This window comes from Stegodyphus dumicola, chromosome 12, assembly GCF_044657685.1.
Source record: "Stegodyphus dumicola isolate Sdum_Otavi_A_Nest chromosome 12, ASM4465768v1".
Classification (NCBI taxonomy): domain Eukaryota; kingdom Metazoa; phylum Arthropoda; class Arachnida; order Araneae; family Eresidae; genus Stegodyphus; species Stegodyphus dumicola.
Genome location: NC_140779.1, coordinates 86,620,237 through 86,641,762, shown reverse-complemented (window position 1 = coordinate 86,641,762; position 21,526 = coordinate 86,620,237). Strand labels below are relative to the sequence as shown.

General features: G+C 30.0%; 1 protein-coding gene across 1 annotated transcript in view; it reads right to left on the bottom strand.

Annotated features, from left to right (window-relative positions):
* Positions 1-18,631, bottom strand: part of LOC118203144 (voltage-dependent calcium channel type A subunit alpha-1-like) — a 381,721-nt gene extending 363,090 nt beyond the window's left edge. The window contains exons 1-4 of the mRNA XM_035375404.2: positions 18,531-18,631; positions 15,957-16,096; positions 7,187-7,287; positions 1,785-1,940 (exon numbers count right to left, since the gene is read on the bottom strand). Coding sequence (XP_035231295.1) covers positions 1,785-1,940; positions 7,187-7,287; positions 15,957-15,982 — 283 coding nt within the window. The 5' untranslated portion in view covers positions 15,983-16,096; positions 18,531-18,631. The remainder of the gene's footprint in view (positions 1-1,784; positions 1,941-7,186; positions 7,288-15,956; positions 16,097-18,530) is intronic.
* Positions 18,632-21,526: the final 2,895 nt, after the last annotated feature.

Below are 21,526 nucleotides of genomic sequence, written 5' to 3'. Positions count from 1 at the left end.
TCAGTTAGGCAAATGAAAGGTCTAAACTAAAATAGCAAAATTGTTAAGTGTTTTTATTACAAAGGTTAAAATAATTTAAACTATAATTAATTTAAGGGGACTCATACACCTTAAACCCCTCATGATCTTCGAATATGTGCCTGTTGCAAGAATTGGGATATTTTATTTATTTTAAAAGCAATTACTTCCAATTTTTTACAGCTGATTACATAATATAGCTGCTTTGGAAACTAGTAACCAGAAAGTTTGTGTTGTCACAAATATTTTTGTAATTTAATCCTCTTTGTGACAAAATATTTCGTTATGTTTCCACCTTGCGCGCATGATATTTTAAAAATGGCTAATGGTACATACTTGAAATTGGATTGACTTCTTTATATGGGCACTATTTTCTAACTGAATCAACAATCTGATGAATATTTTAATATTGAAAAATTTTATGGACGAAAACATTACAAATTTTGTTAATAAAATACATTTTATAAACTCAACTCAAAATAAAATAAAAATTTAACATGAAATTTTTAGAATTTTAGGTTCACAGTTTCCAAATGTTATAAAAGCTATATATTAAATATGGAATTAAATTATAAATCAGAATGTTTTAACCTGTGCGCGCAAGTTGGAAACATGGCGAAAAATGTTGTCACAAAGCGGATTAAATTATAAAAATATTTGTGGCAACACAAACTTTCTGATTACTATTTCAGAATGCAGCTATATTATGTAGTCAGCTGTAAAAAGTTGGTAGTAATTGCTTTTAAAATAAATAAGTTATCCCAATTCTTGCAACAGTCACCTATTCAAACATCTTATGGGTTTTAAGGTGTACGAGTCTCCTTAAAGCTTTGTAAACTTTTGTTAAAATGATGTTACCTCTGTGAAAAAAATTTAACCTCTGTAATAAAAATACTTACGATTTACAGAGATTAAGGTTTTTAAAAAGTTGTTTTATAATAATAAGTCTCATGCTCTTGTAATATGCAGGTTTCAGAACAAATTTAGCTTCCGAGTTATTAATTTCAAGAATATAAAAGTTTCTTCTAGTCAAAATAACAAAAGGAGATATTACAGCCAAAAATTGTAAGTCGAAATGTTAGAATTTTATCCTTCATTCGCTATTGGCAGCTATGGAGATGCATCACATCAATAAGGAACAATTTTACTTTAATTAAATTCAGCAGTTCAAAAATGTATGCATTCCGAATTATATTGATTGTAACAATATAATTTAGAGAATATTCACCTTTTTTTTACTCCTGTGTTAATGAAATATTATATTTTTCTTTTCTTTTGGTTTTTAATATTAATTTCTCATTACTTCTGAAATATTTTTTGTTATAATAAAAAGATATCTTGCATTTAAACCCAACCACGTAAGTAAATTTATTCTTTCTTAAGAGATAATATTTCAAGAATTTCTTTGCAGTAATACTGAAGTTATACAGTTTCAGAATTTTCCTCGTAAATTTTTAATCACTGCAGGTGATGCCAGCAATTTTTAAATTCGTTAATTTGCATGATAATTTCAATTTTATAACTTTTCGTTCAATACAAGTAAAGTGTTGCTTTATTAATAAAACGTTTATTTCATTTTTAAGAAATGTAAAATGTCCAAGTTTTCCTTCAAATACAAAAACATATTTAAAAGGTATTTATAAATAAACTTAATACTATAGAAAGGCGAAAGTGAACAAGTAGTGAAGAAAGCATAAACTGATAAATAAAAGCAAACTTAATAAACTGATAAATAAAAGCAAATAAAAACAAAACAGGTTATTTACCTGAGTCACTGAGCAGGTAACATGTTTTATGTAGAGCACCACTGTAGAAATCAAGGCCAATGATGGCAAAAATCACGATGGCGAAAAGCACCAAGAGGCCGATTTGTAGCAGAGGGGCCATCGCTTTGATTATGGACTTGAGAACCACCTGTAGACCTAAATGAAAGAAAAGCGCCTGAATCATGATAAATTTTTCTGTTAATTTACGAATGATTCTTTAAATCTCAATGTTTATAACCTATGAAAATGGAAAAATAATATTATGCAAATAATATTTCCATTTTTCTAAATGTTGACAGATGAGGAAAACTGGTTCATATTTACAAAAGACATAGGGGGAAAACCAAGAAAAATTCCACGGCGAGCCCGTTGGCTGAGATTCGAACCCGGATCGTTTTGATTGGTTTGGTTTATTTAATTATGTGAAAGCACACTAGTGCTATCTAAAAAGAGGGATGCCTTCGTGGAGGACTTTCTAAGGAAAACTGGCACGTATACACGTTACACATGGGGAAAACCACGAAAGCGCCCATGCAGCCGGCCCGTTCGCGGGATTCGCATCTCGAACCGAACTACCAGTGTTCAGCGATTTTACCGCTCGGCTGCCGGTGGGCCCCGAAACCGGATCGAATTACTCGTGTTTAGCAATTTTACCGTTCGGTCGCTGATGGACCAATTGAAGAAAGCGAAATTAAACTGGGTCCACTTTCACAGGGGCCTTCCGGACGGTATGATGGTTCGCAAAATTACCTACGATATCGTTGGGTTTGAATTAAAATGCCAGAACGAACATATTGAAGTGTTAACCGTATATCTCCTTTGTGGCGCAAAAAGGCACTTAAAAGCTGCCAAGGCTCGAATCCTCTCGTATGCTTGGTAGTAGGTAACGAGGGGTAAATTTTCTTGAGCTTTCTTCCTAAGAATTTTCTCAATCAAAACTGAATTGTAGTTGGAAAACTACAATTCAGTTTTGATTGTAGATGCTTAAAGACTTAGCCCCGTTAGCCAAAGCCAAAGCACCATTTTTATCCTAAACTGGGTACACATAATGCAGTTTTTCTAGGCTTCGGAAGAATTAATAACAAATCCAACCAGTTTTGTAGTTACAGACCTATAAACTTGGTTAATAAAGCGAAAAATTTAATCAATTAAATAATAAATGTATTAGACTAGAAGAGAAACACGCTAATGTGACAATCAAAATCGTAAAATCAACCTTGTATTTAGCGTAAGTATAATGAAACACTCAATCGATTTCGAGGGCAGCTAAAGGTCCCTCCTCATCAGGAAAAAGAAATACCTTGAAACAAATATTTTTTTTTTTTTTTTCCCCCTAGGTATTTCTTTCTCCTGATGAGGAGGGACCTTTAGCTGCCCTCGAAATCGATTGAGTGTTTCATTATACTTACGCTAAATACAAGATTGATTTTACGATTTTGATAATAAATGTATTGTTAATAATGCTAATAATGTTGTTAGTAATTGTTAAATAATAAATGTGTTTTTTATAAATGAGCACAGTTTATTTTTAAGCTTTCATTAGCATTTTTATTTATACATCTCTTATTTACGACGAATTCAAAAGCATTCAAAACTCTAGGACATGGCATTCAAAAACCCACGTGCTTCTGCTTTGCATACACAGCATCAAATATAATAATAGCATATAATATAATAAACTATATTCAGTTCTGTTTTGCCATTTACTGTTTTTTCATATTTAGTTTTAATCATTCAATATATTTCATGTACCTTAAGAGTCATATTTCAATCTTCATGTAGTACTACCAGCCAAGATTCTGACACTTATAATTAATTTGATTTTTGGTCTTCCGTCATCTAAGTATCTGTACATGAATACAGATTTACTGAGATTTCAAATGAAAAACAAATTCCTAGAGGGATATCTCTGGATCTTTAGGATGTTGTTTTAACTTCATTTTGCATTCATGCAAATGTACGGATAGCATCTGATGAAAATGTTAATTCATAAAAGAACGTCACTTTTCGTTTTTATTCGCGAATGGTCATGGATTAAGAGGTTTAGGACTTAAAAGCAAATTAATAAAAAGAGTTATTGCAAATAGTATTACAGTTTGAAATAAGAACATTCAATCATATTAGAAAGGATAATACAAGACTTCCTACAATGTACGGATATTTACAGCCATGATAATACTACCGAACTAGGCTATATGTGTATTTTAAATTGAGGAATATGATTTGATAACTATGAATAAATAAGTAAAATGTTTCATGATTTGTAACAAAGGGCTTCGGCTATTTTGAACACACTGACAGCGGAGAATTTGAATGAAAACTGCGCAAGATTAGTTAGATAACGGTTCATGTATGTGTGGGTTTTGTTTTACTTAGTTTAACACTCCAAATTAAATATAGATACACCTTAACAGTTAGTCTATACATGGATGGTTTCATCATTACCTAAATTAGTTTGTATTAATCTTTATCCTAGAAGATAATCATTTGTTTTAACAGAAAAATGGATTTTCACATGAGCAAGCAACCTGTCGCATATAGAAGATAATTCTTTCGACTTGTAATTAATTTCATTATCTTTTGTTTTAAATATAAACGTTATTAAGTTCATTTTAAGGTAAAGTGAAAAATTTGTTCAAGAAATTTAGTATACCTCCGCAGAGGATAATTTATATTTACAGAATGCTTTCAATACTCCTTAATAAACTTTAGTTATCGCATTGGGATATTATTATTCATGATGATGTGTAAACAACAGTTTTCAGACAAATGCAATGGCCAGATAAATACTTCAATTTATTGGTTTAAGCTCCAGTGGCACCTGAAACCATGACTTCCCTTTTTGTGTTGAAATTGTTTTAATAATTTTTAAACATGGAAAGGGTTTTCCGTTCTCCCTGATTCATTTTAAATTAAAAGAGACAATTTAATATGCGGTATAAACATACCGAATATTACAATGTGGCCAGAAAGTCTCTTTACACCTGAGCTAAAGGCGTGAAATAGACTAATATCATAAAATATTTAAAGTTTAAATCTCCCATCCTGATAATCGATATGGCAACAGTAACGCTCACGTGAATTTCAACATGATAGCTTCGTAAATGTCATGAAACTACCCGAGGAGAACAATAAAGTCTGCGCATTGATCAATTCATTTTCTCCCATTTTTATGCTTGGTGAAGAACAATCGCAGATACTATCATCTCTGGAGAAGAGCTTAGTGACAAGCATGTGGGTAATCACAACAATGAAAATATGCCATAAGTAAGCCACCAAGTCTTCGGATTTTGATCAAATGGGAGAAGAAAGCTTTTTGCTTGGAAAGTGCTTTAGGTTCACCAGCCTTTTATACCTGGCCACCTCGATGTCTGAAACTTATGACACCATACAATGCTCTGATAAATCGTCAAATCATACGTCAGGCAGAAGTTTTTGCGAAGGAAGAAGAACATTTTTGCCCATGTACCGCTTCTGCGGTACATGGGCAAAAATGTTCTGCGGGCAAGTGTGTTTGAAGCCTTCCAGCATGCGACACTGCAGCTGCCATAAAGGTAGGAAATAGAGGAGAGGCTCGAAAGGCTTCCTAAAGAGTAATAGCGTCACTTATTTGGTCACGTGACAAATCGATTGCACGGAGATGAAAAAACATGCGTGTGTGTGTGTGATTATGGCAAAGCCTCGAGGGCTATCTGCCTAAGGGGAGGGATGTCTTCGTGGAGGACTTTCTAAGGAAAATTGGCTTGTATACACGTTACATATGGAGAAAACCACGAAACCTCCCATGCAGCCAGCCCGTTCGCGGGATTCGAACCTCCAACCGAACTACCAGTGTTCAGCGACTTTACCGCTCGGCCGCTGGTGGGCCACGAAGATGAAATGCACTGTGGAACATGTTGTAAAAGTTAATTTATCCGTTGCTGGATAAAACAAAATAAACTTTGTGCACGTATACAATTCCAAATTAATAATAAACCATTAAAAAGTGTATCTGATAAAGAATATAGAGGCATAAACTTCGAAATATTTTATTTGGGCAATATAAAAGAAATTTACTAGAAAGAGAAATTTCGTCGAACGAAATATATAATAATATAAAGGAAATTTCTTTACCAGACATAAAAGTATTTATGATTGTACGTCAAAATACTGCTATATGTTTTTAACATGTCAGAAGTTGTGAAATAACATAAGAAATTTTGTTAAATTTTTTGAAAGTGGGATCTTGATATGAAGGGATGTTTTTTATTTATTTTATAATAGCACAAATCTGCTTTTGTATTTTTAAAAACTTTTTGCCGGAAGAAGGGTTTAATTTTATGTTTTAACACTTCATTGGTATGTTAATATTTTCAGAAAGCAAAATTGTAAAATGGAGTACTGTTAGCATTCACATTAATAACTGAAATTCTGAAAAATAATAATGTTTTTGTTTATATGAAAATGTAGAGGAACTTCTAATGATGTCTCTCTTTTAAAAAGGTATGTGAAGGCAAACTGGAACTTTACTTCCCCCCCCCATAACGTATCGAATATCATTCAATTATGGTTTCAGATGTGGGCATTCAGCTCCATATTAACCCTCTGAGCATTATGGGTTTAGCCTTGAAATTTCAAAATTCCTCAAAATGTCATGAATAAGTGATATTTTCTTGATTTTAATTAAAAAATGACTCTTTCATTTTGTACCTTGATTCCTTTTCTTCCAATATACATCCAAACTGAAATCAGATACATTAAAAGCTAGCAGAAATTTTCATGTATAATGAATGTGGAAGGCAACCTTCTGTACGGAATTTTCCGGCCTTAACACTGAGAGGGTTGACTTATGGTAATAACGGAAAGAATAAACATTAAAAAACGTGAAAACAATCATTATGAAATTTTTAGTATTTCTCAAGTGTGTGTGCATTAAATATAAATAAATATATATTAACATATAAATTAATTCAGTTGTACACAAAATCACCTCATGTCTTCTTAACTGATTTTTTAAAGGATTAAAACATTACCACTGTACAGCCAACATCCGTTGATAGAAGATGTTTTATCAGATGTTAATAGAAGATGTTTTATCAGGTAACGGTGGAGCACTTACGGACGTTTTAGGCAAACAGCTGTGAATGTTGTATGTTAATTGCTCATGCCATTCTGCATATATTATTAACATTAAAGTAATAGCTTTCATTATAATATTAAATTTAAGCAAAAGAAATAACTTACAGTAAATATAATGAAAAATAAATATTGCAGACAAAATGAAGTTTCTATTTTTAATATAATGCAAGTATTAATTTAAGTACTTAGTTTAAAAATATTTTTCTTATAATAACTTAAAAATCTTCTGTTAATAAAATGAAAGTTTTTAAAGATATTTATGTAAAGTTTCTTTTGATACTTACTGGGAATTCCAGACACCAACTTGAGTGGTCGTAAAACACGTATAGCCCGTAACGTTCTTAGATCTACATCTATATCCTCGGCTACCAAAAAAGTAATGAACCTGAAAAATTGCAAATATCTAGCCACTACTTGGAAGACTAGAGACAATCACATGCATATCATATCAAACAATATCGATATTCCTATTTCTACTTTCTATACTACTTAAGTGTTCAGTAACATTTGATTATGATATTTTTCTACAAAATGAAATTCAATACTTTAATGATATTACTTTAATTTTAACACCCACATTAGAAGATAGAGTTTTATTTTACCTTAGAAGTATTTAATCATTGTTGATTATTATTCATAAATGGGAAGTTCTACTAAGAACGATTTGGCAGCACATGTTATATGTAATTCAAAGGTACCCATCTAGAATAAATCCTAAATGGAAAATTAAATTTACTTTCGCATAAGATTAATCGTTAGTGATCATATTCAGTTGAGATGAATTTTACTTGGTAAAAAGTAATTACTTTCACAAATAACATATTACATATTTGAAAAGTGGAATAATTTTCTACTGCATTTAAATGCAGCTTAAAGCATATTTTATTAATTCAAGGAATTAAATAAAAGCATATTAAGTTTTTATAAAGGCATTTATGAGAAATTATAACGAGAAAATGTTTTCTCTAAGAAGTCTGTATCGTTTGCATTACTTTTAAATTAATATCTTTTTATTTTTAATTACTATTATTTTGTTTTTAAAATTTTATTTTATTTATTTTCTAGCTTAAGTATTATACTTTAGTTTGTGTCTTTGTTGGTTCAAAAACGGGATGATACATTTACTTCTGTCGTTGCATTACCCTCTGATTGACGATGCAATAATGGAAAATGTTATTTCGTTTTTTCTTCTCTAATTTCGGTTTGGCCTTTGGCCTTTTTGCGTCTATCACGCAGTTTGAAAGTGTGCTTTTTGTTTTTTTAATTTTTTACATATGGTTTGTACCGAATCCAATTGAATTTTAAACGTATAATTTTAATTTATTTTGCTTTACATACGCATACACTTATATATATATAAACATAAGATAAAAAATATTAAAGATAAAAAATATGTAAATCAAATTATAATTTAAGCTAGCAGTAACCCCTTAAGTTTTGCTCTCCATTCTAAGAATCGTGATATTTTTCTTGGACTGCGTCATTTCTAGAACAATCCATCTTGCATGGCTTGTATAACGCTGATGACGTACCTATATCGGAACCTGAGCCTAAAATTTTGAGAAGAAATTTTTCTAATCTAAATCAAAATCTTCTCTTGGTGAGCCTCTGTATCTGATAACTGCGCAATTTAGCTTCGGCTATTTTGCAGTTAAGACGCTACTTCGCTCCCTTTGCTTTGTTGTGCTGCTAGCTACGCCATTATCTAAAATGTGATACTACTCGTATGTATAAAACTTTGTGACGTGTATTTCGCCCATGATCATGTGCGAGAAAAAATATATTTTCGATAATTAGTTCGTGTCCGGCAATAAAAATTAATTTCAATTCGGCAACGTCTGTTTAAAAGTCTCTCCTTCGTGTGTCATCTTTCTAACTACGCAGTAAAGTCTCTCTAAGTTACAAGAGTTGGTTTACATTTAGTCTCTCCAACAGAAGATCGTAAATCCGCTGCAGTTTACGCATTGTTTGAGCATGTGCGTGTATGCTGTTGTCTTTTTGATTGAGTGGTATCGTTGAGATTATTGAAAAGTAAATTCAACACTGAATAAATATTATATATGTGGGTGAGAAGCAAGTAAAATTATAATTCAATTATAGTTTAATTGTTTTTCTTTGAACATTTTGAATGCTTATTGATAGTACTACCTATCGATATTTTCCCTATTAGTAGTAGGTTGTTGAAATGAGAGTTTACATTACGTTGATTTATATTTATCGAAATTATATTAGTTTATGCTATTAGTACTATACGAATGTATAAGAATTTGAAAGTATGACAGTAAAGAACATCTTTTTTGTTAAAACTGAATACTCATATCTTATGTGAATCAAATAGTAAGGTCAGAGCCTTTATGATTAAACAAGTGGAATGGAGGTAGTCTAATGTATAGAGAAATGAGGACACTTGTTTTTGCCAGGTGGCTGATGTTTATTGCTAACATTCTACTTCAATTACCTGTACGTACATGAACAAGCGGGCTCTTTTCTCCAGCGTTTTACATTTCGGTATCGAAGTGTGGCTAGATTTATATAAGTGGAGAATGTGAAACCTCAACAATTGATTGTAACTTACTTTTAAGGAAAAAAAAATAAGAGCCAGAAAAATTTATACGTGTAGGTAGAAAAGCTTAACAGCAGTAGAATACCGGCGCATAACAGTCTAGGATATCATAGAAACTGAGACATGTGGATGTCTATTGTGCACAAGTATTACAGCTTAAAGGTTTTCAAAACGTTTAGAAGCAGTATGAGCCAGGTTACAGTATGATCGAGAAAATTATAACTAGGGTGGAACATGGGTAGATCACTACAACTCCGAAGGCATATCGAAAACATTGAGTGAAAACATCCAAGTTGCCCGTGCTAAGGAATTTCGAAAAACTATGTATTTGTGTTTGCAAGAGCAATCTAAAACATTGTTCTCTGCATGCACTAGGCAGCTACTAGAAAGGTATAAAATATGTGACGAAAGCATGAGGATTATGTTGACAGGCCCTTTTTATCTGTACTCCTTTCTGATTCTGCAATAAATGATAATACTGACCTTACTTTTTGCTTCGTCTCAGCAGTTAAAATTTGTTACTGAACACTTTTCAGTATTTCACCAATAAATATGAAATATCACTGAAACCACAATGAGTATGCTCTACTTACTAGATACTACAGAGAACTACTATACATTCATATTAAACTTGCAATATTCTAATACCGAATACTACTAAGTATTACTACCTTCTACATACAGCAACAACAGCAGCCATGAACAATGGATGGATTCTCTATATCTATGTTTCTAATCAGTGGAAGAAGAAAAGGTTTTGCCACCGAATTTTTAAATTTCACCACTCATACATTGAGATGCTATACTTAAGTAGCTAGCCAACTTACCAATCCATTCTGTTTAGTTTGATTTGGCAAATGATGATTTCACATCTACCAGGTTCTATTTCAACCAATTCTACAGCCCAAAACATAATAAAAATTCAAGTACACAAAAGAATCAAATTGCTGGGATCGGTATTTAAAAATGAAATTGCATTTTAGCTGAGCAACATAAAAATGATTTATATAAATATTACCGAAATTCCAGAAAAGCCTGCTCAAAAACATACATAATACACATTTTTACTGGTCTAAAGAGTTAAAAGTTAAAAAAATAGTTGAATTAATAAACTGAATTTAAAGTTAAAAATTGAATTAAATAAAATATAGTTAATTAATTTGATTTAAACATGATGCACCATTTGTAGAAAATAATTGCTTTTAAAGATGGGAAAATATTCTATATGTAACTGAAATATAGATCTTTTACTGACATTAAATTTTTTAAAATAGCAGTAAACATTAAAGATTTTATTTTTAAAATACTAATTTGAAAGTAATATGAGATTTTTATGCTTCATTTTATTATATTTAAACTAACTGTAGAATAAAAAAATAAAGTCTAGTTCGTTTTCAAAAAACTACACATTTTTATTTAAAGCACTGAATAATTATAACGTCGATGACTTATGAGGTTTACTTTGAAAACAGAAATGGAAAACAATATATTTCGTATAAAATATTTACAAAAAAATTAATCATAAATACAATGAATTATAATATTTTCAAAAATTAATGTTTTCTTTTAAAAAGAACTTTAAAAATAGATTTCATGCTGAAGTAAATAAATTTTTTAATTTATATAAAATGTTAATCAAATTTTATGTAAAATGTTTATAAAACATAATTTACAGAGGTTAAAATATTGAAAAAGAGATAATTTTTCACGCACAAAATTTTAGCTTCGTGCAAACTTTCAAAAACTGGTATAACTTGTTATCACTGTTTACTGATTTTAAAGTAACTAACACCTTAAACATTGAAAAAAATTCTGTAGAACACCAGAAATTTTTCTTTTTGTCTAACAGGCATAAAATGAACACTTTCTCATTGAATATTTACTCTCAGTATGAAATTTGTATGCATAACAGTCAGCTCGCATAAGTGAAGAAATTTATAAATAAGTAAACTCAAACAGTTGAACCCAGCAGCATTCAAAATATGATTTACATTTCTGGCAGAAAACCAACTGTTAGAATAGTCTTTTTCAAAATTCGAAGAAACTGATGAAAGTGAATTTTAATCAGCAGACAAATATAAAAAATCAAGAAGAAGCTATAGTTATAAACAAACACTTATACTTTCGCTTCCAACATTTCATATATATAGCTTTGGCACACAGAATTTACACTTGGTTAAATTCTTCTCTATTTATATTATTTATGTATTATTATTTTTCAGTATTTTATTTAAAATTACTTTAGTAATTTAATTAAATCCTTCAAAAAATTTAAAAGGAGATATGTCTACTAGAGAGAGAATCGTGTGTTATTTTAACGTATTTAAAATCTACTGATTCTAAGTTTTCGAATTCAGCAACCGTGTTTAAAAAAAAATATAAATAAGTGCTATTCTGTTAAAATGATTCCGAATTTTTTAAGATTATTTCTATTAATAGAATTATGAAATCTCAAAGATGTCCCGCATTCTTGATCTATACAAATGATATCATTTTAGTCATAAGGCCTTACTTTTAAGCCAAAAGTTGCGCAGCGTTTTATAACAAGAAATTATCATAAAAAGGTGCTTTGGAAATCCTTTTGGCAACATTTTTTCAATCATTACTTGCATTTTGTTGAATCGTTCTGGAAGTATTCCAGTATTAAGTGAACAGCAGGCGTTGACAAAACATTCATGCATTAAAGTATGAACCTTCGCATTTTGAGAGCCAAAAAAACCATCAAAGTATGTTTTTTTTTTTTTTTTTTTTTTTTTTTTTTTTTTTTTTTTGAAGGGGAGCAATATGCAATTGTTTTTTAAGAGAATTTGCCTTGCTTCGTAATCATAATTTGTAATTACATTTTTGCTGAAAGACTGCATAACAGTAATTTTTAAGCATATTATTTAAATGTGTAATTAAAGCACTGTAACTATTAAATTATACTTATTATGTATTACTTAAATGTATTATTAAATCCATGTATAAGAATAGTTTATGAGAGATGGGCAAACCTAAAATAAAATAATTAACAATAATTTTCGCGTTTAACGTTTTGAATACATTGAAATATTAAACTAGCGTTTTAAAAATAACTTTAATTCGACATAAATTTAATAAAAACATTTAAAGGGGATATTGATGGCTGTGACCGCTTTACAGAATTTTAGCTTAAGCGCAATATTTTTTAATGAACTTTCAGATTATAATTATACATTGTTTTTTCATTGCAAAAATGCGCAAAATTTGAAATTGTAACATTGATAATTTTAGTGTGCATAAATTTTCGATCCTTACTTATGGGACATTTTCTAGTCAGTGAATTGTCCACAAAACATGATTACGTGATTGCTATAATTTAAATATCAGTTTTGATTCAAATTGTTTATCAAAGAATTTTCGAATAAAATAATAATTAATGCAACCAAAACATATTTATTCATTTTGAAATATGCATGGTAACATTTTTTTAAGATGTGATAGGTGACGTTTTTAAGGAATGATTAAGTTAACGCCTAATTATTCTCACTGATTGTCTTAAAAGTTAAAGGATTATAAAATGTTCTCAAATTTAGTTGAAACGAATTAGTTTAAATAGTTGCTTTGCTTAAAGAATACAAGGTGTCCATAATTTAATCACTGAATAATAAAATTAAATTGAAATGTAATTTTTGAAGTAACCGAAAATACTTTACCTTGATGGAATTTATTAAGAAACTTTATTTGAAAAAAATTTAAGGAATTTTATTTATTCTAATTTTTGTGAATGGCAACAGTGAGGTTTTTCGCTTACAGACAAAGTGGTATAATGTAGTGAAAAAGCAATGGCGTTCTCTTGTCATGGGAAACGAAATTTTCGAAAACAGTTCAGACATGAAGTTGAAAAAATCTCCACCAACAGAATAATCAGTTAAAAGATGGTTAAAAAGCAGTTTCGGGAGATCAGATATATTTTGCGTAAAGGAGGTGCAAGACATGGCAAATATCAGTGATGTTTCCTGCTTTTCCGATGTGCTTGTATCACTGCCCAAGTAAATCCATTTGTTTTACCTACCTGCAAACAGAAATTATGGGGTCGAGTGTTCATAAAGTTTTCCATGAACGGTTGAAACTGATTGCATATAAATTGCAGACTCACCAACAACCAAAAAATCAACAAACTAAACCTAATGATAGAGGTTTCGTAAAAATTTTTCTGCAGACATTTTTGACCATATCACAAATAATAATCAGTTTCTTCAGAAAATCGGAACCCTGTCATATTATGTGCGTGATTTCTTTAAACATTCGCAAATCGTTTGTATTGCTAGAAAGGACCACTTTCATGGCAACCTTGTTTTCTGCACATCACACCACTCTCTTTCTTTTTCTGGGGATACTTGAAGAACCAATTTTATTGCTGGAGAGATTTGCAGTATCGATGAATAAAAAAATCGAATCACCACAGAAGCAGCTATTGTGACTCCACTAAACGTATAGAGGGAAATCGAGAACAGATTTGATATCAACTTGTAACTAATAGTGCTTGTGTTGGAAAGTATTAATAAAGAATTCTTAGAAGTGCTAAATGAAATTTAGTGAGTTTTTTCTCTATCTCTTATTCCGTATTACTTAAAACAAATCGTTATCCAGTGAATAAATTACGGACACCATGTATTTTGAAATGAAATAAATTAAAGACATTATAATTTAATTACATAAATTAAAATAAATAAAATCGCTTAAGATAATTGCAGTTTTATTGCAGCAAAGTATTATGAGTTGAGTAAATTTTAACGAAAGAGTATCATTAAACTCATAATTCTGTTTTAATGTTAACCCTTTGCGGCACAGTGTGTCCGGTCTGGACACACCTAAAAATTTCCTTCTGTACGCACAGAAAAATTGAATGAAAAAGGATTTTTTATATTTTTTTATTAAGAAGTATGTTTCTGTTACTATAGGTTATTCTGAACCTTCCATTCCTTTATTTATAGTAGATGGTAGCTCAACACAAACCAGTCCATATATTTTAGCCATGTTTAGTTAAGAAATCTTCCAGTTTTTTTAAGTGTATAAAAGAAATTATCTGAAAAGAAATTTTTATTTATTTTTTTTTTGGCTGTATGCTAATCTTCTTATTCTATATTAGTTTTAAATTTTGACCTTGAAATCGTGCCTAAAATCAAACGGCGAACCCTAGGTCTGCCGAGACCGGACTCACCAATCATCCAGGACAATTAAGAGTCTGTATTTTTTGTTTCTCCGCATCCCATCGGTCAGTTCATTGATAACAATGCTCGTTTCAGCACTCTTTTCGAAGCTCTAGTCAATCAGTGTGCCCACTTTGGGTACACCCACAGAATTAAAACGATAAGTGCTATCTTCACAAAATTTTACTTGTGTACTCCTCTAGGATTAATTACATTGCCTACCTTTTTTTTAACCAAAACTCCGACTTTAAAAGGTAGCGTGCCGGAAAGGGTTAAGGAATCAAGAATGTGAATATAGTAATAATGAATGTGATAAACTATGCAGTTTAGTATCTAACTTTAATAATAGGTATTCATTTAAAAGTGCAACAATTTTTTATGGATATCATTATTAACTTCATAACGAAGCTGAAAAAATTCTCTATAGATAAATTAAAATTTTAGAGCATGATGAACTACATTAATCTTTTTCATAATAAGCAAGCAAAAATAGAAAGTTTCTTGGAAGTTCGACAGGAAATTCCAGGAAGATCATTGAAACAAATCATGATACGAAGTTGTTCTTTTGACTGGAGAACCGACGAGATGACATGCTTTTTCTTTTAATGCTAATAATGAAACAATGTATTTGAGACATGAGTTTTATTGACAGTTTATTTGAATTATAAATTTTTAATAGACGGCAGAAAAGGGCTTATTTTTAAGCTTTATTATCTAATTTGTGTCTGCTTTTTTCCATTACACATTTTAATGAAATATCAGAATTTCAAACGTATTTTTATTTTACGTAATAGCTTAATGAGCGCGAATTTTTCCTCAGTAAGTTGTCAAAGCAGCTCTTTAGTAAGACTAGACTCTAATGGGTGCAGCAATGTTAAACAGTAAACTTCATAGAATTCGGCACTGTTAAGTTTAGAAAGGAGGAAATAAGAAACGAATTGATTATTTTAAAGTCAAAATAAACGCTGGTATATTAAGATCTGGTAATTTCAGCATGTGTTACATTTTATTTTATTCTTCTTTTTGTTGTGTTTGTTTTTATGATAATAATTTATAAAACTGTTAATCATTTTAATAAAAATATTTGTTTTATGCTTTACAAATTTTTAAATCTTAAAAAGTCTTTAATTCTACAGAAAAAAAAATTATTTTACAAGTATATATAATAATAACAATACACAAAGAGATGGTAAAGTCACAAAACAGAAATATACACAATAAAAGTATTTTAGTTTGTTTCTAATGAGCTCATTTTTATTTTAAAATTGATAAGGTTCGAGAAATTGCACCTACAGAGAAGATTACGGCAAAAGTTCTTACCCGGTTACTACTACGATGAAATCCATGATATTCCAGATGTTACGCAGGTACGACCCCTTATGTAGTACAAAGCCTAACGCTAATATCTTTACTGAAGATTCTACACAAAATATCGCTAAGAAGTATGTTTCTGTAAGTTCCTGTAAAATATAAATATTAATATTTTTAATATGATTTCATTGAATATGTCTCATTTGCAAATCACTCTTGATTTATGTTCTGCATTTATTTTTCTACGCGAAGTAGTGTTAGATCCAAATTAATAATTTGAAAAACATATTTAAAGACTCTTCTTGAACAGCTCAAGGGTATGAACGTAAGTAACATTTAAAAAAAGATTGGGGTAAGAGGGTAAAGCAAAATCCTTGAAAAGGATTACTGCTAATTATTTAATTTCATACATATTTATTAAAGCGTTCATTTCATCATTGCTTATCATTTGTACAAAGTTCTGAAGTTTCTCCTCAGCAACAGAAATTCGAAAAATGTGATTAGAGAAAAATCGAGTTTCTAGAAACAGTTTGAAGAAAAATTATATCAGAATTTTCGTAATTTGTAAAACAAAAGGTACGGTACATCAGTACAAGAATTCTAATAATTGCAAATGATGAATACCTTTTTTTCACAAAAGTTAGAACTTATATTATAATTCAGATAACTTCTTTCCGCGCAGCTAAATCTGAGTAATTTTATGTGAATCCAGATAACAACCCTTCTTTGAAGTTTGTTGCCAGTGTGTAATGATATAGAATGTGATATTAATTCAATAAAAATGAAAATTCACTATGACTGTTAGAGTAAAATTTTTTTCTTCTTTTTAACACATCGAGTAAAAACACTTATTGGCCTGACCATCATACCAGTTTTCTGTTTCAAAATTATTTTAAAAAAGTCTTCATTTGGCAAATTAAGTTTTCTATAGCTGTAAAAAATCTTTTTGCTTTCAAAATTATTTCAGATTATAAATTTGTTTTAAACTCAGCGTTTGAAAAACGTTTTAGTTTTTACCTTTCACATTCTCAACAGTCAATTATTTCATTTCCTGTCTTTGAAGGACTTTCTTGTGTGTTTTTGCGTGTTTGCGCCTTGGCACGTGATTTTGAATCTCATTTTATGACTAATTTGCAACCAAAGAAGAAGCAAATGAGACTTCCGAAAAGCCAGTTTTTTCCCATTTTTACGTCTGTTTTCATTAATTTTATCCTCTTCCAAATTAATTTCATTTGGCATACCTAGTTTTAATACTACAGTGAAGCGATTACATTTCCTTTAAAATATGTCAAGTGTGGACATTACATGGAACTAAGTAAACCATTTTATATCTTACAAAGAGAGCTAATGTTAGTTCCAGCTAGCAGGTTGTAAACATGGCCAAGATCACCGAAAATACGCAGATCAAAAATCAACAATAAAATATTTCAATATTTCTACAGTTTTTAAGTTGAGAATATTTTAACTTTTATTCAAAACAGTTTAACTGATGCAAGGCCTTGAATATTTTAGATACTTGTTTTTGAGAAAATGCTGTTACGCAAATAAAAGTTTTACATATCTTATTTCAGAATCCAATTATGTACACATATTATATTATATTTTATTTTATTAGAAAGAAAATTAAGATAAAGTCAGACAGCAATTTTTCGTCAAAGAAAAGGACTCGGTATTAAAAAACTTATAATATTTCTCTTTATTAAATTATTTAAATTCTATATAATACTTCATTCTAGAAAGAGCATTGCATTCCTTTCTGATCGTACCATTAAATTACACAAAGAAAACCGGACATCGAAGATTTTCTTGTAGACCAAATATGTCTTTATTGCAACGAGGAAAGTTTTCAATTTATCATATTTTGTTCCTTTTTAATTTTGTTTAACAAAACACAAAAATACTTTTTTTGATAGTATGAATCAATTACATTACTTTTTATTAGTCTCAATATACAATCTATTTTAAATAAAATACTCAAGTCAATTTTGGATATGTACGACCTCAGTTCAAACATTACATTACGGTGTTTTATTTATGTAAAACGAAAGTGCATAATCGCTTTCTTTTCGGATAGAATTAAACCAAAATATTATACGTTTTGCTGATGTTAAGTAACGAAATAATAAAATGAAATTATAATAAATGTTATTAAATTATTTGATCCCCATGTCAGCTAGAATTACATTATAGGAACTTTTAGAAAGTGTGGGAATTTTTGGAAGAATATGAATTTTTCTTCATTTATGTTCATTAAGCTATTTGTATTAGCAATGTGCAAATCATACAGTTTCATTTGATTTTATTTAATAGACACATAAAATATGTATTGAGCTACATTCTTAGTATATTATTTAAATCAAGAGAAGGAAAAAAGAGCATAAATTAATTAACAAGCATAATTTCACATAACCCTGAAAATGAAGAAAGATCTGGATATTTGTAGTCCGAACGCTTAACATTTTAGTATATATGCATGTTTAATTTATGGTACAGTTTTTAAAAATGCAGCAAAAAACTGAAAATTACCATAGTACAATTGCAAACATTTTGAGAAAAGATTAAAGAAAGATTAATTATACTTACTAATTTCTGTGCTAGTGGCGTCTTATCATCTTCGGGCAAGTGCTCCTCCAAGGCCAGGACTATACAATTGGCAATGATAGTCAATAATACTGCATATTCGAAAGGAGTGAAGAAAGTTAAGGAAAAACAGGTGAATAGGAAAATGATAAATTCCAGTAATAAGTTTAAAAGACATACATAATCAAATTTTTCAGTAATTTATAAACAGGTTAAAAGTTCATTATGACAGTTCCATGATTTAGACACGCTACATTGTAGGAAAAAATAAAATTAAGCTTAAATTAAACTAAGAGAATAATTTTCATGTGCTTAAGATGAAAGTCTTCCAATAATTAAACGTTTTGTATGATTAAATTTAAGACAGTTGAGTGTGTCTAGTGTTTTCCCGTATGTTGAATGAAATTCTTACACTAGCTAGTTAAGAAAAGCTGGTTGTATAACAAATGTATCCACAGCAGAAGTTTCATATGAATCCAGATTGTCACATATAGCACTGAAAGACAATATGAAAAGTCAGGTTTCCAAACTTCAGTCAGAGAAATGATTTAAAGATCTCACTTCTTTAGTCATGGATTGAAGGGAAGCAAGCTAACCAGTTTATTAGCTACATTTCTTAAACAGATTATTGCAATATTATGTATACACCTATGACATGATACATACAACCGCATTAGAGTATTACATATAACTCCTGCGTGCTACAGTTATTGCAAATATAGCTTTTGCTTTTGGAATTTTCATAGCAAAGCTTAAATAAAACTGCAGGTTCAACTTTTTCTTACGGTTTCAAATTTATAGTTAAAAACTGCAACTGTATTATAATTTTTTTTTCTAAAAATTACGAACGTAATTCGAAAAATATTATTTAACTACTCCTAATTAATTCGCTTTTCAAAATTTGCTACTAGATTTTTAAATACTGTTATTTTTGCTATATATAAAAATTGCATATATTGTGCTGATATTTTTGCTAAAATATAAATGTCAACAAAAGATGAACACCGAGAAAAATCATTTAGTTTTTGGTTGTAAAAATTACCGTTTAACAGCAAACCTGTCTACAATTCACTTCACTCGTGTTTTCCAATAGAAGGAAATAAGATAATTCGATATGTCATTAGATCATAACACTGTAGTATAGTACTTTAAAATAGGCATTTCAAGATGGTGAAGATCCTTCTCTCATCTATATTTGTAAATTATATCATCATCACTTCACAGAGGGAATTAAGGATTTAGCAAACAAGAAGACTGAACCATATTTTTCGCAGCAGATGTTGTCATAGCTGTCAGTCACAATTGGAGGGAGGGAGGAACAGCCTTAAAGTATCCATTCTAAAGTAACAGACTATAGCAAACGGCAGCCACTTAAGAAGATATATCGTTAATAGGTTGCCACTGCTTTGCAATTTTATTTATATATCTGGAAATGTTGCAGATTATATTGAAGTCAATAAAAATTCAATAGTTTGAGAACCGTTTCGGTACTGTTTCACCTTAATAAAACAATCTGAGATTGTAGTTTTAATAAAAAGAACTCACGCGAATTTAATACAATATTGTCGATAATTTAATAGGAAAGTAAGGGATATTTGTTCTATGAAACACGTGTAATGAGACATTACAAAATAAGTCACGTCGTATCTATCTATATAAAAATTCTTTTTCCACACTTATTTTGCTTTACAAAAACCAAGACAATATTTCTTTGTGAAGCCAAGAAATAGGGAAATGTACATAAGGCAGGGAAAAATGAGCTTCCTTAAATATCCCTGTCCGATCAGCATAAATAATTCATAGCTCGAAGCACTGCTACCATTTTCCTTGCATTATCTTCAATTTCTAGACACCGCGAAGAGAGAAATGGAATTTTCGCTCTTGAATGTCTGGATGAATGAATTTAATGGTTATTCTTGTGATTTATGAGAACAAGAAGCCACGCTGATATATTAAAAACCTTGCTTCTTACAAACAACGAATCTAATTTTTTCCTCATTGCTCTTAAGTTATATGCAAACATGTATGTCGAGGCATATTAATATTTATTAATAGGAAAAAAATATTTTTTGCTTACGATACTTTCTAAAACATAAAAAAAAGCTTAATTAAAAAAATCCGAATTCTCCAGTTTATTGCTATTAGTAAATAAATACTATATTGTAAGCATTATGTTAATTTTATTAACAGATAAATTTTGAGTTAAACTTCATTTCCTATCGATTCTTAATTTCAACTTACCACTTCCGGCCAGAACGTAGTTTTAGAATCAGGTCTGAATGCTAATGAGGAAGAACGGTATTATAACCGCGAACTTCTACAGTCGTAGTGAGAGAGATACCATATATTCTGGCTGCACGCGTCAGCCTTTTCAGGCTACTCTGTCGTAAGCTATTATTACGCTCGGCCGTACTTTAGGCCCTTGATAGCTTCGCAGTTAGTTATCGTTAAGGGGAAAATTAGAATTGCCTGTTAGAATTTTGATAGCTTCGGCTATATCTCTCTCTAGTTAAGATTAGTTTAGTTTAATTATTAGTCTCTTAAGTTCAAGGCCTAAGTGTCAGCTTTTTGTACAACTTCAAGACGGAGTTTTGTTAAACTATAGTTTTAATAATAAACGGTTATTTCCCCCTTCTTACTTGTTGTTTTCTATCTCACGAACCTCAAGCGATTATTCGCTTACTAGTTTTTAAGGTTCTTTACTTTTAACTAAGAAATACACAGTGAAGAATCCTACAATGTAAATAAAAATATGAATTAATAAATCTTTAATTATTTTGATCATTTTCAAATTCTGCAAGTCTTTTATTGTGAAGGAAAATACGATTCATTAGCAATAATATTTGGTGATGTATAACATGAAAAAAGCTCTAGAATAAATCTATTTTAATTTTAATATGCACCATTATTTAACGAGTTCAGATTTAACTGTTCGATTTCTTCGTGTTTAAGGAGGCATAGTTTATATTTTTAATATTTATCGATGGAGAAAAGGCAGT